The sequence below is a fragment of the Colobus angolensis genome, unplaced genomic scaffold (assembly GCF_000951035.1).
Source record: "Colobus angolensis palliatus isolate OR3802 unplaced genomic scaffold, Cang.pa_1.0 Scaffold100, whole genome shotgun sequence".
NCBI lineage: Eukaryota > Metazoa > Chordata > Mammalia > Primates > Cercopithecidae > Colobus > Colobus angolensis.
In genome coordinates this window covers 2,066,500-2,090,908 of record NW_012110920.1, presented here as the reverse complement: position 1 = coordinate 2,090,908, position 24,409 = coordinate 2,066,500, and the positions used below count along the sequence as shown (strand labels likewise).

At 40.2% G+C, this 24,409-nt stretch overlaps 1 protein-coding gene across 1 annotated transcript in view; it reads right to left on the bottom strand.

Annotated features, from left to right (window-relative positions):
• Positions 1-786: 786 nt before the first annotated feature.
• MCM9 (minichromosome maintenance complex component 9) overlaps positions 787-24,409 on the bottom strand; it is a 125,074-nt gene continuing 101,451 nt past the window's right edge. Inside the window, exons 9-13 of the mRNA XM_011937308.1 lie at positions 16,233-16,435; positions 15,089-15,292; positions 13,989-14,071; positions 13,351-13,496; positions 787-3,617 (exon numbers count right to left, since the gene is read on the bottom strand). Coding sequence (XP_011792698.1) covers positions 2,153-3,617; positions 13,351-13,496; positions 13,989-14,071; positions 15,089-15,292; positions 16,233-16,435 — 2,101 coding nt within the window. The 3' untranslated portion in view covers positions 787-2,152. The remainder of the gene's footprint in view (positions 3,618-13,350; positions 13,497-13,988; positions 14,072-15,088; positions 15,293-16,232; positions 16,436-24,409) is intronic.

Genomic DNA, 24,409 nt, shown 5'->3' with positions numbered 1-24,409 from the left:
CAAAGAATAAACATATGGAACTGGTGATTTGGCCAAATCTTGACAGACGGTACTAAAATGGAAAGTGGATTAACTGATTAGCACAAAATAATAGGATGCATGGTGGGCACAAATTCTAGCCAGGTAGAAGGTGGCATCGGCAGTCACACTCAATGACCAAGGAAGACAGACAATTCAGCATGTAATTTAAAATATGAATTACTCGGTGTCCTGAAGAGACAAGGTAACTATGAAAATTAAATCTCTCATCACTAAAACTGAAACCTCTAAAACCAAAATTCCCAATAAATAATACAAACATTTTAAATAACATAACAGATCAAAATACCCTAATGACATGCCAATACGTTAGGTACTGTCAGCCATGCAAAACCTAATACATAAATACTGCAAAAGATACCAAGTTTCAGACAAAAATTACTAAGAAACGGACTTAAAAATTTACTATTAAAAGTCAGCTCCACACTGTGGCTTAGGTTTGAGTCACCCTTATCTAAATAATCAGACCACGCCCAGATCAAGATTCAACTGGTCAAAAACCCATTTCCATTCCTTTTCCTTTAGTTCTAGTAAGAACACTGAAACCCAGGAAAGCAATAAAGCTGAAAGATTAGGAATAAGAATCATAGTATACTGGAAAGTTATTAAACAGGTGCAGAAATAATACATTTTATAATCGTTGTTTATGCATGTCTTTTATCAGCTGTTTAAGGTGTTTCAAACTTCAGAGAATGATACTCATTACGGCCAATCATTTCAAGACTCAGTCACACTAAACTTGTACTTACAGTTTAACATTTTTCGGAAAATTTTATTAGTGAATTTTAGAATGTTTAAATGCTTAAGAAAAATTGGATTTTCTAAATTTGTTTTCTTTGCATGAATTTAATGAAGTGAAAATTAAACAAAATACATATAGTTTTGAGTATTCTATGTCCAAAAGTCCCTTTGACAATTAAACAATCAGGTTACAAATTCACACTTCAGAAGAGAAAGTCCGTAATTATAGAATCCTAATAACCCTTATTAGAATCCAAAGGAGTAAGTGATTTTAAAAGCACATAGAAAGACAAAGCTGGAGGTTATCTGCTCTTACCAAAAACAGTACATAATTTCCTTGGTTTTAAAGACAAGTGAATCACAACTTAGTAGGAATCACATTTCCATATTAACCAGCTCGGTAGATGAGACATGATGTTTGATTGAGACTACCACATACTCTCTCTTCTTCATTTATTTTTAGAGACAGGATCTCGCTCTGTCACCCAGGCTGGAATACAGTGGCATGACCACAGCTCACTGTAACCCTGAACTCCTGGGCTTAAGCGATCCTCCTGCCTCAGCCTCCCGAGTAGCTGGGCCTACAGGAGTGAGTCACTGTGCCTGGCCCATACTCTCTCTTCTTCTAATCACAGTATTTTACTTGGCTGAAGGTAGGTCCTGAAGAGTAAAAAGAATCTGAAGCACAAAATGTCGGTTCAAGAAAGAAAGGACAACTCAGAAGGTCAGCACTTCAGAGAGGCACTGTTTGACCAGCCGTTAGATCTTTAAGATCATCATGGAATTGTAAGGATGCCTCTCAAAGAAAGAAAAGCATTAGTCACATTTAACCTGATCCACACAAATCAACACAAAAATAATACTAGAAAAATAGTCTGATTTTGGCAAATCATCCAACTGATTATTATATTCACTGTACTTAGCCCATCCCAGGTGAAAATACAAAAAAAAAAAAAAAAGTAAAAAAAGAGTTCATCTGCCTTGTTAGATTTATGAGTGATATCTTCTTGGTATTTGTTCCTGAGTGAATGAAAGAAAAAATTAATCAAGGGAAGACCCTCTCCCCCTTAAAAACAAAACAACAAACAAAAAACAGAAACAGCTTCAGGAATACAAGTACTCCATTTGTAAAATTAACCACAACATAATTAATTCAGCTCAGCTGCTGGTATCACACTGGCCTCAACTGATTATACAACTTTTTAAGTCATGAAGATTAACCTGAAATTAGAAAGCCTTATGGGGAAGCTGGTATTCAGAGTGATCCTCAACATGGCCAATCGCTCTGTATATTTATAAATACCATACTGATATCCTGAAGGTCCTCCGTGGATTTGGAGAAGGTGAGATTTGACCACAAAGCTTTTTCCAATTATGACTTTTTTCTCATCTCTTCATCCCAGTCACAATCGAATGCTTCATCACCTAGTTCTGGTAAAGTGAAGAGGGATTCTTTGGAAACAATCAGTTTCTCAGTGGACCTACGGAGCTGAAAAGATTTCCTTTTACTGACACTCACGGGCGCTGTGGTTGTAGGAGGGGAGCTTGGGCCTCTATCACCTCGGTTCTTCCTTTCAGGAGGAGGGGATTTGGATTTGGATTCCAATGGGGGAGTAAAGCAGAAGTTTGCCAATTTGGCTAATGTGCAGGCATGAACCTTGCCGCTTTTATTACTGCCTGAAACCTCTTCCTTTTCGTCTCTCTCACAAGTAAGATGAGCACACCCAGTCTCGTTCCCAGGCTCTAATTCAGGCTGAGTGATCCTCTTCTCAGGGGCACACATCACCTTCTCTCTTTGTCCGTGTTTCTCTGGTGGCTGCTGCGACACCTCCTTTGTCTCACCCTGCAGCTGATCAGAGATACGGTATCCTGGGGTAGATGTCAACTTATCTGGACGCTTCACTGGCAGGGCTGTGTCTCTTGTTCTATGCTGGGAAATTTTAGGACTATGAACTGCTATTTTAGTTGCACCAGGTGACACATGGCCGTGATCTTCAAAGGAGTGGATCAGTTTTGACTTCTGTTTGAAAGTAAATTTTGCCAGTGTGGCCACAGGGGAACCTGGAGGCTTAACATTTTCAATTGCAGGCTCTTCCACTTGCGCAAGGGATTTTGGTCTCTTTCTTTTGGGTGAGTCCAGCATTCTGTCTGGCCTATGTACAGGAGCGGACTGAGGATGGGAAGGGACTGTGCACTGTGCAGGCACCCTGGTACTATTTCTGCACAACTTCTGGGCCCTCTCCTTGCACAGCTTCTGCAGGTTCCTAGGGACATGATGAGTCAGTACTGAGTCTGGTTTATCAGCAGAGACTGCTTCAGAATCTAGTGCCAGCCTTTTTTTCTTGTTACCCTCCACATTTTCTGGCCTCCATGGAGCACCTGTCTCTCCTGGTGATGGAAGCAACTCAACATCCACTATGCTCCTTTGGCCTGGCTCACTCTTCTCCTTACCCTGAGATGTGCTGTTAGAGATCTTCGAAGCCATATTTTCTCCAGATGTTTTGGGATGAGGAGACACAAGAACAGTGTTTTTAGGTTCACTCTGATGAGCTGCCATGAAATCAAACCAATCTAAACTGTCATCTCTGCTATTTTTGTGCTCAGCTGAATGTTTCCTACTTGTTGATCTATTAGGCTCCAGATACGCTGGGGGATGTGGAACTGGGCTTCCCTCGGGGCTGCCTCCAGGAGAGGAAATATGCATGCTACAGTTCATTTCCTGCTGTGATGAAGTTCTGAAGTTTGATTCTTCCCCTGGACCATTTCTCAAGGATCCTGCAGTCGTCTCCACCTCCAATATCGGTGGTTGGGATTGGTGCACATTCTGATTCTGTAATCTGTAGCAGAGACAAACAAATAAAACATGTCTTGAAGGGAAGAGAATTTTGCTAATCTATTCATTTCTTCAGTCTCTGAGATACCATCTTAAAGATTTAAGTTCCACATAATTCCAAGTTAATATCAAATACAACCTCCTAGAGCAGCAGAATGAAATAATCCTTTTTTAAATCAATATACAATTTACATACTCAGATAAACACTAATTTAACCTAAAATTGTAGTAAAATAAAGAAAATGAAATGGGAGGTTTGCCTACATTTTGAGATCTCTCCAGAAGTCCAGTTCGTTCACTGAAGATTGTCTGAAGATCAGTGTAAAATCCTCAGCTTTGTCTCTCACGTTAAATGGTCGAATACAAGACACACCTGTTGCTACCGCACAGTAGCTGATTGCCGACCAAGTAGGTTGTTGGTTAACTTGCTTGGTAGTCAGTTTGCAGATCAAGGAACCAAAATGAAAGACTGAGGATTATTATGTCTCACATCTCTTTACCTAGTTGAGGTACTGAGTGCATCTGAGCCGTCACCTTCCTCAGGAGCCAAGAGTCTATGATACTTCTGTACTGGTGCTCCCACTGCCCCTCCCACACTCATATTCATGGCAGACCACCCCAGGCAACTGTGACAATCTTTCCTGCAAAGCCCAGGCATGTTTAAACATATGTACTGGGCAGTTACTCTTTTCTCAATTTGATACAGAATTAAAACCTATTTACCTTCTTATGAATGAAGGATATGTTCGGTGATAATCATTTTAAATATCTTGGGCATATTAGAAACTGAAATATTGCCAGAAGGACAACTTTCGTTTTGTTTTTATTTTACTTTAAGTTCTGGGATACATGTGCAGAATGTGCAGGTTTGTTACATAGGTGTACACGTGCCATGGTGGTTTGCTGAACCCATCATTTAGGTTTTAAGCCCCACATGCATTAGGTATTTGTCCTAATGCTCTCCCTCCCCTTGCACCCCATCCCCCAACAGGCCCCAGTGTGTGATGTTCCCCTCCCTGTGTCCATGTGTTCTCATTGTTAACTACCACTTATAAGTGAGAACATGAGGTGTTTGGTTTTCTGTTCCTGTGTTAGTTTGCTGAGAATGATGGTTTCCAGCTTCACCCATGTCCCTGCAAAGGACATGAACTCATTCTTTTTTATGGCTGCATAGTATGGGATGGTGTATTTTCTTTATCCAGTCTATCATTGATGGGCACTTGGGGTGGTTCCAAGTCTTTACTATTGTAAATAGAGCTGCAATAAACATATATGTGCATGTGTCTTTATAGTAGAATAACTTATAATCCTTTGGGTATATACCCAGTAATGGGATGGCCGGGTCAAATGGTATTTCTAGTTCTGGATCCTTGAGCAATTGCCACACTGTCTTCCACAAAGGTTGAACTAATTTACACTCCCACCAACAATGTAGAAGCATTCCTATTTCTCTACAGCCTAGCCACCATCTGTTGTTTCCTGACTTTTTAATGATCACCATTCTAACTGGCACGAGATGGTTATCTCATTGTGGTTTGGATTTGCATTTCTCTAATGACCAGTGGTGATGAGCTTCTTTTCATATCTTTATTGGCTACGTGAATGTCTTCTTTTGAGAAGTGTCTGTTCATATCCTTCACGCAGTTTTTGATAGGTTTTTTTTCTTGTAGATTTGTTTAGATTCTGGATATTAGCTCTTTGTCAGATGGACAAATTGTAAAAATATTCTCCCATTCTGTAAGTTGCCTGTTCACTCTGATGGTAGTTTATTTGGCTGAGTAGAAGCTCTTTAGTTTAATTAGATCCCATTTGTCAATTTTAGCTTTTGTTGCCATTGCTTTTGGTGTTTTAGTCGTGAAGTTTTTGCCCATGCCTATGTCCTGAATGGTATTGCCTAGGTTTTCTTCTAGGGTTTTTATGGTTTCAGGTTTAAAATTTAAATCTTAATCCATCTGGAGTTAATTTTTGTATAAGGTATAAGGAGGGAGTCCAGTTTCTGTTTTCTGCATATGGCTAACCAGTTTTCCCAGCACCATTTATTAAATAGGGAATCCTTTCCCCGTTGCTTGTTTTTGTGAGGTTTGTCAAAGAGCAGATGGTTGCAGACGTGTGATGTTATTTCTGAGGCCTCTGTTCTGTTTCACTGGTCTATGTATCTCTTTTGGTATCAGTACCATGCTGTTTTGGTTACTGCAGCCTGTAGTATAGTTTGAAGTCAGGTACCATGATGCCTCCAGCTTTGTTCTTTTTGCTTAGGATTGTCGTGGCTATACGGGCTCTTGGTTCCATATGAAATTTAAAGTAGTTTTCCCTAGTTCTGTGAAGAAAGTCAATGGTAGCTTGATGGGAATAGCACTGCATCTATAAATCACTTTAAGCAGTATAGCTATTTTCATGATATTGATCCTCCCTATCCATGAGCATGAGCATGGAATGTTTTTCCATTTGTTTCTGTCCTCTCTTATTTCCTTGAGCAGTGGTTTGTAGTTCTCCTTGAAGAGGTCTTCATGTCCCATGTAAGTTGTATTGCTAAGTATTTTATTTTCTTCGCAGCAATTGTGAATGGGAGCTCACTGATGATTTGGCTCTCTGTTTGTCTATTTTTGGTGTATAGAAATACCTGTGATTGGTGCACATTGATTTTGTATCCTGAAACTTTGCTGAAGTTGTTTATCAGCTTAAGGAGTTTTTGGGTGAGATGATGGGGTTTTCTAAATATACAATCATGTCATCTGCAAACAGAGACAATTTATCTTCCTTTCTTCCTATATGAATACCCTTTATTTATTTCTCTTGCCTGATTGCTCTGGCCAGAACTTCCAATACTATGTTGAATAGGAGTGGTGAGAGAGGGCATCCCTGTCTTGAGCCAGTTTTCAAGGGGAATGCTTCCAGCTTTTGCCCATTCAGTATGATATTGGCTGTGGGTTTGTCATAAATAGCTCTTATTATTTTGAGATACTTTCCATCAATACCTAGTTTATTGAGAGTTTTTAGCATGAAGGGGTGTTGAATTTTATTGAAGGCCTTTTCTGCATCTATTGAGATAATCATGGGTTTTTGTCATTGGTTCTGTTTATGTGATGGATTATGTTTATTGATTTGTGTATGTTGAACCAGCCTTGCATCCCAGGGATGAAGTCGACTTGAACATGGTGGATAAGCTTTTTGATGTGCTTCTGGATTCAGTTTGCCAGTATTTTATTGAGGATTTTCACATCAATGTTCATCAGGGATATTGGCCTGAAATTTTCTTTTTTTATTGTGTCTCTGCCAGGTTTTGGAATCAGGATGATGCTGGCCTCATAAAATGAGTTAGCAGGGAGTCCCTCTTTTTCTATTGTTTATAATAGTTTCAGAAGGAATGGTACCAGCTTCTCTTTGTACCTCTGGTAGAATCTGGCTGTGAATCCATCTGGTACTGGGCTTTTTTTGGTTGGTAGACTATTAATTACTGCCTCACTTTCAGAACTTGTTATTGGTCTATTCAGGGATTCAACTTCTTCCTGGTTTAGTCTTGGGAGGGTGTATGTGTCCAGAAATTTATCCATTTCTTCTAGATTTTCTAGCTTATTTGCATAGAATTGTTTATAGCATTCTCTGATGGTAGTTTGTATTTCTGTGGGATCAGTGCTGATATCCTCTTTATCATTTTTTATTGTGTCTATTTGATTCTTCTCTCTCTTCTTCTTTGTTAGTCTGGCTAGCAGTCTATATATTTTGTGAATCTTTTCAAAACACCAGCTCCTGGATTCACTGATTTTTTAAAGGGTTTTTCGTGTCTCTATCTCCTTCAGTTCTGCTCTGATCTTAGTTATTTCTTGTCTTCTGCCAGCTTTTGAATTTGTTTGCTCTCGCTTCTCTAGTTCTTTCAATTGTGATGTTAGGGTGTCGATTTTAGATCTTTCCCGCTTTCTCCTGCAGGCATTTTAGTGCTATAAATTTCCCTCTGAAGACTGCTTCAGCTGTGTCCCAGAGATTCTGGTAAGTTGTGTCTTTGTTTTCATTGGTTTCAAATAACTTATTTATTTCTGCCTTAATTTCGTTATTTACCCAGCAGTCATTCAGGAGCAGGCTGTTCAATTTCCATGTAGTTGTGCAGTTTTGAGTGAGTTTCTTAATCCTGAGTTCTAATTTTATTGCACTGTGGTCTGAGAGAGTGTTTGTGATGATTTCCATTCTCTTGCATTTCCTGAGGAGTGTTTTACTTCCAATTATGTGGTTGATTTTAGAATAAGTCCTATGTGGTGCTGAGAAGAATGTACATTCTGTTGATTTGGGGTGGAGAGTTCTGTAGATGTCTATTAGGTCCACTTGGTCCAGAGCTGAGTTCAAGTCCTGAATATCCCTGTTAATTTTCTGCCTCATTGATCTGTATAATATTGACAGTGGGGTGTTAAAGTCTCCCACTATGATCGTGTGGGAGTCTAAGTTTCTTTGTAGGTCTCTAAGAACTTGTTTTATGAATCAGGGTGCTTCTGTATTGGGTGCATATATATTTAGGATGGTTAACTCTTCTTGTTGCATTGATCCCTTTGTCATTATGTAGTGCCCTTCTTTGTCTTTTTTGATCTTTGTTGGTTTAAAGTCTGTTTTATCAGAGACTAGGATTGCAACCCCTGCTTTTTGTTGCTTTCCATTTGCTTGGTAAATATTTCTCCATCCCTTTATTTTGAGCCTATGTGTGTCTTTGCATGTAAGATGGGTCTCCTGAATACAGCACACTGATGGGTCTTAACTCTTTATCCAATTTGCCACTCTGTGTCTTTTAATTTGGGGCATTTAGCCCATTCATGTTTAAGGTTAATATTGTTATGTGTGAATTTGATCCTGTTATCATGACACTAGCTGGTCAATTTGCACATTAGTTGATGTAGTTTCTTCATAGCACTGATGGTCTTTACAATTTGGTATGTTTTTGCAGTGGCTGGTATTGGTTTTTCCTTTCCATTTTTAGTGCTTCCTTCAGGAGCTCTTGTAAAACAGGTCTGGTGGTTACAAAATATTTCAGCATTTGCTTGTCTGTAAAGGATTTTATTTCTCCTTCACTTATGAAGCTTAATTTGGCTGGATGTGAAATTCTGGGTTGAAAATTCTTTTAAGAATGTTGAATATTGGCCCCCACTCTCTTCTGGCTTATAGGGCTTCTGCAGAGAGATCTGCTGTTAGTCTGATGGGCTTCCCTTTGTAGGTAACCTGACCTTTCTCTCTGGCTGCCCTTAACATTTTTTCCTTCATTTCAACCTTGGTGAATCAGAGGAGTATATGTCTTGGAGTTGCCCTTCTTGAAGAGTATCTTAGTGGTGTTCTCTGTATTTCCTGAATTTGAATGTTGGCTTGTCTTGCTAAGTTGGGGAAGTTCTACTGGAAAATATCCTGAAATGTGTTTTCCAACTTGGTTCCATTCTCCCCATCACTTTCATGTATACCCATCAATCGTAGGTATGATCTTTTCACACAGTCCCGTATTTCTTGGAGGCTTTATTTGTTCCTTTTCATTCTTTTTTCTTTTCCTAATCTTTGTCTTCATGCCTTATTGTATTTTCTTTTCCTAATCTTGTCTTCATGCTGTATTGTAAGTTGATCTCCAATCTCTGATATCTTTTCTCCTGCTTGATTGATTCAAGTACTGATACACGTGTATGCTTCATGAAGTTCTTGTGCTGTGTTTTTCAGCTTCATCGCGTCATTTATGCTTCTCTCTGAACTGGTTATTCTAGTTAGCAGTTCCTGTAATTTTTTATCAAGGTTCTTAGCATCCTTGCATTGGGTTAGAACATGCTCCTTCAGCTTGCAGGAGTTTGTTATTACCCACCTTCTGAAGCTTACTTCCGTCAATTTGTCAATCTCATTCTCTGTCCAGTTTTGTGCCCTTGCTGGAGAGGAGTTGCAATCATTTGGAGAAGAGGCATTCTGGTTTTTGGAATTTTCAGCATTTTTGCACAGGTTTTTCCTCATCTTTGTGGATTTATCTACCTTTGATCTTTGAGCTGATGACCTTTGGATGGGGTTTTTGTGTGGGGGTCCTTTTTGTTGATGTTGATATTTTTGCTTTCTGTTTGTTAGTTTTTCTTCTAACACTCAGGCCCCTCTTCAGCAGGTCTGCTACAGTTTGCTAGAGGTCCACTCCAAATCCTGTTTGCCTGGGTATCACCAGTGCAGGATGCAGAACAGCAAAGATTGCTGCCTGCTCCTTCCTCTGGAAGTTTCGTCCCAGAGGGGCACCAGCCTGATGCCAGCCAGCGCTCTCCTATATGAGGTGTCTGTTGGCCCCTGTTGGGAGGTCTTTCCCAGTCAGGAGGTATGGGGGTCAGGGACCAACTTGAGAAGGCAGTCTGTCCCTTAGCAGAGTGTGCTGGGAGAATACTCCTAGTTGGGATCAGCTGCTCTCTTCAGAGCTGGCAGGCAGGTAAGTTTAAGTCTGCTGAAGCAGCACCCACAGTTGCCCCGTTCCCCAGGTGCTCTGTCCCGAGGAGATGGGAGTTTTATCTGTAAGCCCCTGCCTGGGGCTCCTTTCTTTCAGAGATGCCCTGCCCAGTGAAGAGGAATCTAGAGAAGCAATCTGGCCACAGCCACTTTGTCGCGCTGTGGTAGATTACACCCAGTCCAAACCTCCTGGCCCCCTTGGCACTGTCAGAGGAAAACCACCTACTCAAGCCTCAGTAATGGGGGACACTCCTCCCCCTACAAGCTCGATCATCCCAGGTCAACTTCAGAATGCTGTGCTGGCAGCAAGAATTTCAAGCCAGTGGTTCTTAGCTTGCTGGGCTCCATGGGAGTGGAACACCCTGAGTGAGCCCACTCAGCTCCCTGGCATCAGCCCCTTTTCTAGGGGAGTGAATGCTTCTGTCTTGCTGGGGTTCCAGGTGCCACTAGGGTACAAAAAAAACTCCTGAAGCTAGCTCAGTGTCTGCCCAAACTGCTGCCCAGTTTTGTGCTTGAAACCCAGCCCCGGTGGTGTAGGCTTGTGAGGGAATCTCCTGATCTGTGGATTGCAAAAACCATGGAAAAAGCATAGTATCCAGGCTGGGTAGCATAGTACCTCACTGCTTCCCTTGGCTGGGGGAGGGAAGTCTCCTGGCTCCTTGTATGTCCAGAGTGAGATGACGCCCCACCCTGTTTCTGCTCACCCTCTGTGGGCTGCACCCCCTGCCTAACCAGTAGTCCCAATGCGATGAACTGGGTACCTCAGCTGGAAATGCAGAAATCACCCACCTTCTGCACTGATCTCGCTGGGAGCTGCAGACTGCAGCTGTTCTTATTCGGCCATCTTGCCAGATCTCATATTTTCATTTCAAATTTCCATTTGGTCATGAGGGAGGATGACTTCCTAATAAGGACTGTAGTTCCCTACAAGTAGGTCCTTTACAAGCCCTTCCTGACAACCTAGAAATGCCTTTTTCTTATAAAGTACAATATGATCCCTCTTCTATGTGCTCACTTTGGAAAGATATTATACCAGAAAGCAGATGAGTAAGTTATTCTAAAATTCATGTATAATCATAGAAAATATAAGGAAATACCTTATATTTAAATATATTTAAATACATTAAAATGTTAATTGTACATATCTCTGGGAAATAAGATTACATGTGATTTTTTGTTTTCTAATTTCACTGCCACTTATAAAAAACATGCATTACCTTCACAGTCAGAAAAAGGCCCCCACAATTATTGTAAACATATTGGGTTACATTCATTCATAGTAGATTTGCAAGTATCAGTAAGCAAACCCATGTTCGTTTTTACTAATTTGAGTTACAACCAAACAAAAAAGCAAATAGCTTTCAAAATTACTACTACCTAGCATACTTTTCAGCATCAAATTGAGGGCAGGGATACTGATAATTGTTAAAATTCTATAAAAATCTCCTAAAAGATGAGAATAAGTTAGGGTAGACTAAGTTAGCCCTGTTATTTCAGTCTCGCTCTCCTTTTTTTTTTTTGAGATGGAGTTTCACTCAATCTCAGCTCACTGCATCCTCCGCCTCCCAGGTTCAAGCAATTCTCCTGCCTCAGCTTCCTGAGTAGCTGGAATCAGAGATGCCCGCCAACATGCCCAGCTAATTTTTGCATTTGTAGTAGAGATAGCGTTTCACCATGTTGGCCAGGCTGGTCTTGAACTCCTGAACTCAAGTGATCTGCCCACCTTGGCCTTCAAAAGTGCTGGGATTACAGGTCTGAGCCACCGTGCCCCACCTGCATTCTGTTTTGAGGTGGATAGAATGGCCGAGTCAGACTGTCACCAGTATAAAGTATAAAGCATTTTCTGGAAGTAAAGCATGATAAAACTATAAATGGTTTCATTATAATTATCTCCTTAAGGAACAGAGAACTCTTTCCAAAACAGTAAAAACCCATATGCTGGTTGGGTTTTTTGATAAGACTGGCATTAGATTGTGTCTTGGAGGTAATTCACTTTCGTTTGCACAGTACCTGGTTCTGTTGCTTTCAGGAGGATCAACATCAGAACATGCCTCTACATTATTAATAAATACCAGTAGAAAATGACATTTTAAGGCAGAATCCTATCTTTTAGATTGTCAAATACTCTTTCTTCTTTCCTTTCTTTCCTCCAGGAGGGCCATTTTAAATTTGGGAAGTCTAATTGCCATCTTTCTAACACATAACAACGATTCTGAGCCTCACTTTTTCTCCTTTTCTGAATGCAGCACACGTCAGTTTCTGGTAGCTTAGATCCATTAAAATGAGCAGCCTCTCCAAAAGCAAAGCCAAGCCCAGGAGTGGCTTGAAAAGAATCAGCTACATCAAACCATAAACAACCCAAAGGAATAACTTTGGTCTAGGCACCATGCTCTGGATCATAAAATGAGTCAGGAGACCAAAAGAAAGAGGGGTGAATTTTATACAAAGTGCAAGTTTACTGCAGTCTGGCACCTGGCTATTAGCAGGATAATGCCCATCCCCACATGTCCCCAGGAAGGCTGTGCTGAAGTTTCAAAAATTAGAAACAGAAGGCTGCTGTGAGAAGGAAAAATTCTCAAGGTTTTTTTTTTTTTTTTTTTTAATGTAGTCAACAATCTCAATGTGGTCCCCAAATTCTTGGTAGCTGTTTCACTTTCTCATTTACTTCATTCACCAGACCCCGGCTTTGAGACCAACACCAGTAAGAGCTGCAGGTCAATTATTAAGCCATTCACACTGATCATGAAGACACCAAAAAATGGATAAACTTGCCATTCCTCACTCCTATTTCTCAGGCTCACACTCAAAGCCTAGGTTTTTGGAAGTCTACATAGTTCGGGAGTATAAAGTTTGGGCAAAATTTTTTTGGTCAAGTCCACATTCACACGAAGGCGTGTGATGCATTTCTTCCCATGTGTCCTCCTTGTCTATTATTCACATTTTCATGAGTCATTAGAAAGGTAAGTTTTGAAATGTTGTTTCTGTCATTGCTGAGTTGTTATCTCAGCCAACACAATGTGGAGCAAAGACAAGCTATCCCCATCAAGCCTGCCTGAATGTCTGACACCCAGAAAAGTGAACACTAAAAGGTGGTGGGGGTGGTGTTTGCGGTCACTGAGTTTTGGAGCAGTTGATTACACAGCAGGAGATAACTGAAACAGTCCCCTACAGATAGTACCTGCCCGTCCTAAGAACTTACTGACCCAACACCTGATAGATAGATTTTTCCACTTAACGCACACTTCCTTTGTTTCACTAAATGCCAAACAAGGATTTTCCATTATATGCCTTTCTGGGTTTTCATTCCTTACCTTTCAAGTCTTCTAAGCTCGTCACTCAAGAGGCTCTGCAGCTCTAGCTTTTCCAGAATAAGTTCACACTGTCTCTGATACTGCTCTCCAGGGTTTTCAGGAAAGGAAGTGTGGAGGGCATTCACACCTCCCAGCAGCGCACCTCCCTGAAGGGGTGAGAAAATACCAGGAGAGTCACCAGGCCAGCTCACAGAGCGGTAAGTACACTCTAGGGACCAGCAATCCCCGGGGGCAAAGACCGCCCTTTACACCCCTATGTTGGGTATGAAAATCACCTGGGGGACTTTTTCAACTTTCTATAGTTCACTCCCCCAGTTCTTGGTGGTAATCATCGCTCTAGGAAGCTATACTGTCACTGGTGGGCTATGAACATCCCTTGGGTGTGTTGAGGGGAAAAAAAGGATCGGGGCCCACTACTTTACATCAATGGGCAAAAGCACCACCACCCATGCAGCAGACGTCTCCAGGACACTGTTTCCTCTTCGTTTAAATGGTTACCTTTGGATCTATTTCCAGGAATCACTAGGTCTAGAATATGATCATTTTAATAACTTTTGATATGTTAATAAAGTGTCCTTTTTTTCAAAACAAGAAAGTTTGTAATTAGGATAAAAATTAGGTACACAAAATATCCTTACCTGCATTGAGGACTCCATGACTGACACCACTGTAATAGCATCTTCCAGAGTCACAGTATCACGGAACATCAGGCGAGCATGAGCTAAGAAAATAAAGCACATTTGTTTCTTAGGAATATCTGAGGTGAGAAATGTAATTCTCTAATCTCTCCCTCCACGCCATTTGTATTTTATGAATGAGCTATAATAACAAAATAATTTTACTAGAACAAGCACAAAAGTCAACATTCAACTAGCTTTAAGGTTGTTTCTATAAAGAGCCTAATCCTTCTGTGTAGCCCACACAATTCTGTGTATTTATATGAAAAAGTACTCTGGGCTCTAGCAAAGAAAGGGGCTATAAAAACATACATTTAATATTCAGCAACTTTAGTCCTCACTTTCTAGTCTTTTATAAAACTACACAAAATTAAAACTCATTTTTCATATCTGGCACTCCTCTTTATGATCTATGAACTTTTCAAAGCTACCAAAGAAGCAATTCTAAATTCTGAGTATTTCTTGCCCTAATATTAGCTATAAATCCTTGAAAAAAGAAAGTCCATTTGTTTTACAGTACTTTTTATTAAGCTTGTATTATTTTATTTTATTATTCAGTTCATGTGAATTCTTTTTTTAGATTTAAACAAAAGCTAAAATTTAAAAGCCAATGTTAGAAGAATTAAGATACATGTTAGCTACATGTATATATGTAATGGGGCAGGGCATGGACTGCAACTGGCAATTACTGAGCAAGAACCAGTGATGCTACATGGGAAACAATTCCAAACAAGAAACTGTCCCACAAATGCTAACAGGGCTGCCGCTGAGAAACAAAGTATCAGAAGTAAGGCTTTCTAAGTGAATGGTACATTAAGTTCTAGGAGGTCCTGAGAAGCACAAAGATTCCTCTTTCTTAATGACACCACATTCCAGACAATACTCATCATCTGTCCTCAGATGAGCAGAGATCTCCTGGCTCAAAGCCTTTATTTTTAAGTGACTATGAGCACCTTAGAGTGGGGGTTATTCTCATTCATCTTTGAATCCACGGTGCCAAGCCCCTTGCCTTGCACACAGGCAGCATTCAATACAAGCATCAGTTGTTGAATGAAATAGACCTTCTGCTAATCGTATCAAGCTTTCCAGCAGGCGAATGGTGGTCCGGGCAGCGTTCCGGGAATCACTCTGCCTTTGCATCTGGTAGTACCGAAGAAGAACTTGATTGCTCACATCAGACAGTGTGGGCTGCAGATTCCTTATGAGGCAGAAATAGGTTTTCATCTTTTCCATGCTCCAGAGCTTCTCTGATTTGCTTGGGTAACCTGTATATATCAGGTGTTGGGTCAGTAAGTTCTTAGGACAGGCAAACATATCATTTTAAGGATTTTTATAAAGTTCTGGTACTTATTTGTCAAAAGATAACCTTCATGTTTTGTGGTTATTGAAATCTAGACTTGTTGTCTGCATAGCATACAATTTTAGAAAAAAACAGTCTTATGATCTAAGCTTAATAAAGGTAAGCTTCCTACCTTTATTAAAAATTATTCAGAATAATTCTGTTCTGCTCAGTAATCAATAATATTCGAGTAAACCTAATTTTTTTTTTTTTTTGAGATGAAGTCTTGCTCTGTCGCCCAGGCTGGAGTGCAGTGGTGCGATCTCTGTTCACTGCAACCTCTACCTCCTGGGATCGAGCAATTCTCCTGCCTCAGCCTCCACAGTAGCTGGGATTACAGGTGTGCACCACCATGCCCGGCTAATTTTTGTATTTTAGTAGAGACAGGGTCTCACCATGTTGGCTAGGCTGGTCTTGAACTCCTGACCTCAGGTGGTCCACCTGTCTCAGCCTCCCAAAGTGCTGGGATTACGGGCGTAAGCCACCACGCCCGGCCTCAGAAAATCTAATTTAAAGAGAACCCTACATTTAGACATTTGTTTCATAATTCATTCTGGTTTTCTTTATGTACAAGAGGCAAGTGGTAATTCCGTATCATAAGGTTGTCCCCTTTCATCATAAGGGACATATTTACAAACAACTTTATTCTCATTAGTGGCAGGTAGAGAAAGGCCCTTTTCCTTCAACTCAGTATTCTGAGGCCCTGTAAGTGGCTTCTTTCACTGCTTTCTGTCTAAGCTTTTCTCTATTGCCTGGTACTACACAGCCTACTTCGGGTATTTATTTAATTTTCTTGAAAGGGAATTTCTTTTAATTACAGCTAATCTCTCTTTGTTACTTTGAATGCTTTGTCTGTCTTCACATACCTTTATTTTCCAAGATAAAGGAGGAAATGATACGATCCCAGTCTTCATTCTTGGTATCAAGCAAAATCAGGATCAGGTCAAATCGACTTAAGAGTGGGCTGCCGAGAGCAATGTTCACAGACACGGACTCCTGGGGGTCGTACTGGCCTTTGGGGTTCGTTGCTGCCAGGATGGTGGTCCTTGTGTTCAGCTTGCACACGAGGCTGCCAAGAGAGACAGTACAATGCGCTGACTGTGAGGTTCAGATAAAATGCAAGATTACAGCTGTTAATAAAATGGGGCTGCTCTTGCACCTTGAAAATCTACAAACTCCTATGAAAGAAAATGTTGAATGACAGGAGATATGACAAACATCAACTTCCAACAAAGTATACTGAAACTATTCTACCTTAAAGAGAAGCTAACTGTTCAATAAACACTGTTCATGCCCCTGCTATGAGCAGACCCCTCTGCTAAGTACTAACAAGTATCCAAAATTAAATCAAACTCTTCTTAAGGGCCTTGCAATCTACTAGCTATAATGTAATACAAGGCAGAATATGGTTAAATTCTAAAAGAATAAAGTTCCCAGGGGAAACAGGGATGATGTGTATTCATCTATGTGGAGAGAAAGGATGAACAGAGAAGCACAGTGAAGCAGCTTTTGAACTGAGCCTTTCAAGACATCTGGACATTTTTAGGTGGAGAAAGACATGCATTTGCAGAAGGGGTGACGGTAGAGAGTGAGGATGACTCTGGAGAATAGTGACTGGTTGAAGCAAAAACTTTCTGTGTATTCACTCATTTTGTTTTGATTTTTCTAAACATGAAAGAAACAAAAAAGAGAGAAAGAAAGAGGGAGAGAAAGGAAATCAGAAAATATAAGGATTGATTTGGCATTGAGGTTTTGAGGAGCATTGTGAAGGGAAGTCTGATGAGGACTGGGTGGTGGGTGGGTTGGACAGGGTAGGACTGTGGACAGGAGGCAGGGTAGGGCTCTAGTATAATGGCCCAGCAGAGGGGCAAGGTAGTCCTAAATGGAGCATGGCAGGATAGGGATGGATGTGACATAACTTAGACATTGTTTTTAAACTAATTAATGATGGGTTAGTTCTCAAAATAATGTGACATATTCACTGGCGATAACAAATGTAAAGATTGGAATCTGTAAATTTGTATGCTCTGCACTTGATGCCCATTTTTAGTTATTGTGGGATGTCTGCCTCCCAAGTCACAGCCCTATGACATCAGCTACATGTGTTACACTTGTTAATCCCTGATCTATTTCTAGCTAGCAGTTACTTCATTCCCTGAGGCTGAAAATGTTTGAGAATCTTTATTTGTGGCAAGTGGCACAAGAAGACACTCATTAAATAAGTAAGAGAAAGATAAACAAGGCATTTTTACCAAAAACTAAACTCCCTTTTAAAAAATAAGTGACAAGGAAAAATTCTGGACGGTCCACATCTTATAATTTGTGTCAAAACGGCTTTTGTAAAGACAGTTATTTAGAACTTGGAATATAAGTTGCCATAGAACAATGTAACAAGCGGTTCCTAAGAAACCCACAAAAGCACATTTAACCCACACTGAAGTGAGACTATTTGCATTTCTTATTTAAAAACGTCCACAACACTGGCAATGAAACAAAATACAATTGCATATGACATAATTTTTATAAAATTATTTTTAATGCGGGGTCAAATGAATTGGTCATTCTTCCTCTCTCTGACCAACCAATATTTATAGGCCATTTCCTTTGTGCAAAAAGCTGTACTGAGAATCCAAAAAGGTATATATCTGATCCCTGCCTCCAATTAGTTTACAACAGAACTGCTGGGGAAAGAAGAGGTGGCGCAGAGCACCTGCCAGATCGTAAGTGTGCAAGGAGTGCTGGTGTCAGTATCAGCATTAGTATCAGCAGGGAGAAACTTCGGTGGTGGGGACACCTGGAAATCTATAGGGGATATAATTGGAAAGTTTTCCAATATATGAGAAGAAAAATGAACAAAGAGAGAAAGAAGGTGGCCAATTATGCCTGAGGTAACTGGGAGAATTAATTTTTCCTCTAGAAAAACTTAAGCTTAAGAATCACGCTTGTGGATCGCCTGAGCTCAGGAGTTTGAGATCATCCTGGCAACATGGTGAAACTCCATCCCTACTAAAAATACAAAAAAATAGCCGGCCTGGTGGTGCACACCTGTGGTTCCAGCTGCTTGGGAGGCTGAGTCGGGAGAATCACTTGAGCCTAGGGGGTGGAGGTTTGCAGTGAGCCGAGATTATGCCACTGCACTCACAAAGCAAGAGTCCACCTCAAAAAAAAAAAAAAAAAAAAGTTGGACAGGGGGACTAACAAAAATTTGTATGCAAAGAAAAAAGGCTGTCTGAGGTGAAGTCAGTAGAAATAGGAGCAAGGAAAATACGGGAGTGGGCAGAGGAAGAGGAGATTATGAGATAAGTCAGGCAGATCCCTATAGCAAAGGAGGAGGATGAAGACAGTGCCAAGAGGGACAGGGTGGTCTCTGGGCATTTGAAAGCGGGGAAGACCGTATATAAACCTGATGGGTACAGACCTGTGATACAAACATTTTTTAAAAAACTAAATGGGGCTTTAGAAAACAAAGACAAATCCACACATACAGTCTAATCCTAAGTACACTGTGTGTAGTAGTGGCTCACTAAATAACTACTGAATGAATGAATTCATAGAGTGTAAGGTAACTCATCTTTCTATCCCATATGAACGCTACGTTGTTCCACAATATTAATAACTACATTTTTAATATCAAGCAAGCACTGCATTGGGTTTACACAGATCATCCCTAATCATAGCAACCTGAAGGGTAGGTGCTATTATCACAAACTTAGAAATAAGGAAACTAGAAGTTCAGAAATATTAACTTCCCCAAGGTTACACTGAGAGTAGCAGAGCTGAGATTCAAACCTAAATCTGCCGGGCTCCAAAATCAATGCAATTTGACTTCCAGATTGCTGATTCTGCCTGGGATTTTGGACATCAATTTATTTGCCTTACTTTATATTTTATTTTCTCTAAGAGACATGGTCTCACTCTGTTTCCCAGGCTGTAGTGCAGTGGAGCGATTACAGCTCACTACAACCTCAAACTCCTGGGCTCAAGTGATCCTCCCGTCTCTACCTCCCAAGTAGCTGGGATGACAGGTGTATATCACCACGCCCAGCTCATTTTCAGAAAATTTTTTGTGGAGATGGAATCTTGCTCTGTTGCCCAGGCTGGGCTTGAACTCCTGGCCCCAAGAATCTTCCCGCCTTGTTCTCCCAAAGTGCTGGGATTACAAGTGTGAGCCACCGTGACCAGCCTGTTTTTGTACTACTAAATTTGGTCTTCCTTGATTGTGATTTATTGTTATAATCCTCACATTGCCTGGTACATAGTAAATGCTTAATAAATGTACATAATTTAAACGATAAACAAAAATAAATCTTTACTTAGTTTAGTATTTCAGAAATTCAGAATTATTTTACATTCACAGTCTGTGTCATAAAAGGATGCTGATACATATTTCTTTTGTATTAAACTTCAAGAAGTAAAAACATTCCAGTTGCTGAAAAAGCTATTTTTACATTTATTTAATCCACACATTTAAACGTCCTAAAAACATAGTAGTAACTGTTCTACTAATAGGTTGTGTAACCTCACATTCTAAAGTTAGGTTACACAAGTTATTTTTACCAGTAAAGATCCTCAAGAAAGTACCTTTGTTTTTCCGAGGGTCTCCCATTACTCCCTTTCTGGGATGATCCTCATCTTTACTTATGGCTTTGATCACCACCTATATGCTGGTACTTCCAAATTTATCTCCAGCCTGTGGCACCGGGCGCTATATGTTCACCAAACCTTGTTTTCCTCCTGGGAATAGAGCAAGATTGTATTTCCTATTCCCATTACAGTTAAGTAGGGCTATGATATCAAGTCTGGACAATGAAGTAAAGACAGAAGAACATAAACCACTTTTAGGTCTGGCCCCTAAAAGCCTTCCTGTGCAATCTTTCTCTCTCTCTTTACCAGTGGAGTACAGAAGAGGATAAGGCCCTGGAGTCAGAGAGCCACATGAGAGAAGGAGCTTGGGCCTGGAATGATTGTCGGAGCACAGTGTACCACCCTCAATCCACGTCAGACTGACATGAAAAAGAAAAACTTCCTTCTTTGGCAAAGCATTGCAGGCACGCGATGAGCACGGGTAAAAACTGACCAATCTTCAAAGAGAAAAGGAAAGCAATAAGGACATCTCAGAAATTTGAGGTTTTGAAGTGTTAGGGAAAAAAAATTGCTTCTAGATCCCAGACAGTAAGAGGCAAATTGAAAAAAGCTTGAACAAAGGCCCAGTAATTTTTCTCAGTTGTATAAAGTGACTTAGATTGAGCAAGAAATCTGCTTTAGATGGTCGTAAGGTAGCCACTGTTAAGTAATGAAGCCCATGCCTATGTTCTTAGCAGCACTACATACACAACAGCTGAGAGGCGGAGAAAACCCAGGCGTACATGGATGAAGGAATGGATAAGGAAAATGTGGTCTATACATACAACGGAAAATTGTTCAGTCTTAAAAAGAAAGAAAATTCGAACACATACCACAACATGGAAGAACCTTAACTACATCATGTTAAGTGAAATAACCCAGTTACGAAAGACAAATACTGTATGTTCCCACTCACGTGTGAAATATCTAGAGTAGTCAAATCTATAGAAACAGAAAGTAGAATGGTGGTTGCTAGGGGCTGGGAGGAGGAGGAAATGGGAGTTTTCTTAACGGGTATAGAGTTTCAGTTTGCAAGATGGAAAGAGTCCTGGTGATTGCTTGTACAACGTGACATACTTTTTTTTATTATTATAGTTTAAGTTCTGGGATATATGTGCAGAACGTGCAGGTTTGTTACATAGGTATACATGTGCCACAGTGGTGTGCTGAACCTATCAACCCATCATCTACATTAGGTATCTCTCCTAATGCTATCCCTCCCCTAGCCCCCACCCACATCACACCCCAGTGTGTGATGTTCCCCTCCCTGTGTCCATGTGTTCTCACTGTTCAACTCCGACTTATAAGTGAGAACATGCAGTGTTTGGTTTTCTGCTCCTGTGTTAGTTTGCTGAGAATGACGGTTTCCAGCTGCACCCATGTCCCATTCATCCTTTTTATGGCTGCATAGTATTCCATGGTGTATATGTGCCACATTTTGTTTATCCAGTATATCACTGATGGGCATTTGGGTTACTTCCAAGTCTTTGCTATTGTGAACACTTAGATGTGTGCATGTGTCTTTATAGTAGAATGATTTACAATCCTTTGGGTACATACCCAGTAATGGGATTGCTGGGTCAAATGGTATTTCTGGTTCTAGATCCTTGAGGAAAACATTGTCTTCCACAATGGTTGAACTAATTTACATTCCCACCAACAGTCTAAAACAGTTCCTATTTCTCCACATCCTCTCCAGTATCTGTTTCCTGAGTTTTTAATGATCACCATTCTAACTGGTGTGACATAGTGCCTCATTATGGTTTTGATTTGCATTTATCTAATGACCAGTGATGATGAGCTTTTTTTCACATTTGCTGGCCATATAAATGTCTTCATTTGAGAAGTGTCTGTTCATATCCTTCACCCACTTTTTGATGTGGTTGTTTTTTTCTTATAAATTTAAGTTCTTTGTAGATTCTGGATATTAGAACTTTGCAAAAATTTTGTCACATGCTGGAGGTTGCCTGTTCACTCTGATAGTTTCTTTTGCTATGCAGAAGCTCTTTAGTTTAATTAGATCCCATTTGTCAATTTTGGCTTTTGTTGCCATTGCTTTTGGTGTTTTAGTCATGAAGTCTTTGCCCATCCCTACGTCCTGAATGTTATCACCTAGGTTTTCTTCTAGGGTTTTTATGGTTTTAGGTCTTATGTTTAAGTCTTTAATCCATCTTAATTTTTGCATAAGGTATAGGAAGAGGTCCAGTATCTGTTTTCTGCATATGGCTAGTCAGTTTTCCCAACACTACAAAAGCAGTCATTTATTACAGAAGGAGTCATTTCCCCATTGCTTGTTTTTGTCTGGTTTGTCAAAGATCAGATGGTTGTAGATGTGTGGGATTATTTCTGAGGCCTCTGCTCTGTTCCATTGGTCTACATATCTTTTTTGGTACCAGTACCATGCTGTTTTGGTTACTGTAGCCTTGTAGTATAGTTTGAAGTCAGGTAGCATGATGCCTCCAGCTTTGTTCTTTTTGCTTAGGACTGTCTTGTCTATATGGGCTCTTTTTTGGTTCCATATGAAATTTAAAGTAGTTTTTTCTAATTCTGTGACTTGAAAGTCAATGGTAGCTTGATGGGGATAGAACTGAATCTATAAATTACTTTGGACAGTATGGAAATTTTCACAATATTGATTCTTTCCCATCCATGAGCATGGAATGTTTTTCCGTTTGTTTCTGTCCTTTCTTATTTCCTTGAGCAGTGGCTTGTAGTTCTTGAAGAAATGCTTCACATACCTTGTAAGCTGTATTCCTAGGTATTTTATTCTCTTTGTAGCAATAGCGAATGAGAGTTCACTCATGATTTGGCTCTCTGTTTGTCTGTTATTGGTGTACAGGAATGCTTGTGATTGGTGCACACTAATTTTGTATCCTGAAACTTTGCTAAAGTTGCTTATCAGCTTAAGGAGATTTCAGGTGAGATGATGGGGTTTCTAAATATACAATCATGTCATCTGCAAACAGAAACAATTTGACTTTCTCTCTTCCATTTGTACCCTTTATTTCTTTCTCTAGCCTGATTGCTCTGGCCAGAACTTCCAATACTATGTTGAATCGGAGCGGTGAGAGAGGGCATCCTTGTTTGTGCTGGTTTTCAAGGGGAATGCTTCCAGCTTTCGCCCACTCAGTATGATATTGGCTGTGGGTTTGTCATAAATAGCTCTTATTATTTTGAGACATGTTCCATCAATACCCAGTTTATTGAGAGTTTTTAGTATGAAGGGGTGTTGAATTTTATCAAAGGCCTTTTCCACATCTATTGGGATAATCACATGGCTTTTGTCATTGGTTCTGTTTAAGTGATAGATTACGTTTACTGATTTGTGTATGTTGAAACAGCCTCGCATCCCAGGTATGAAGTCGACTTGATCATGGTAGATAGGCTTTTGCAGTGTTTCTGGATTCGGTTTGCTAGTATTTTATTGAGGATTTTCTCATCAATGTTCGTCAGAGATATTGCCCTGAAATTTTCTTTTCTTGTTGTGTCTCTGCCAGGTTTTGATATCAGGATGATGCTGGCCACATAAAATGAGTTGGGGGGAGTCCCTCTTTTTCTACTGTAATAGCTTCAGAAGGAATGGTACCAGCTCCTCTTTGTCCCTCTGGTAGAATTTGGCTGTGAATCTATCTGGTACTGGATTTTTTTTGGTTGGTAGGCTATTAATTACTGCCTCAATTTCAAAACTTGTTATTGGCCTACTCAGGTATTCAACCTCTTCCTGGTATAGTCTTGGGAGAGTGTATGAGTCTAGGAATTTATCCATTTCTTCTAGATTTTCTAGTTTATTTGCATAGAAGTATTTACAATATTCTCTGATGGTAGTTTGTACTTCTGTGGGATCAGTCGTGATATCCCCTTTATCATTTTTTATTGTGTCTATTTGGTCTTCTACACTTTATTCTTCATTAGTCTGGCTAGCAGTCTATTTGGTTATCTTTTCAAAAACGAGCTCCTCGATTCATTGATTTTTTTGAAGGGTTTTTCATGTCTCTATCTCCTTCAGTTCTGCTCTGATCTTAGTTATTTCTTGTCTTCTGCTAGCTTCCGAATTTGTTTGCTCCTGCTTCTCTAGTTCTTTCCAATTGTGATGTTAGGGTGTTGAATTTAGATCTTCCCCACTTTCTGGTGTGGGCATTTAGCGCTATAAATTTCCCTCTGAAGACTGCTTTAGCTGTGTTCTAGAGATTCTGGTACATTGTATCTTTGTTCTCACTGGTTTCAAAGAACTTATTTATTTCTGCCTTAATTTTGTTATTTACCCAGTAGTCATTCAGTGCTATCTTGCCGCCCCCCCTTTTTTTTTTTGACATGGAATCTTGCTCTGTCGCCTACGCTGGAGTGCAGTGGTGCAATCTCGGCTCACTGCAACCTCTGCCTCCTGGGTTCAAGCGATTCTCCTGCCTCAGCCTCCTGAGTA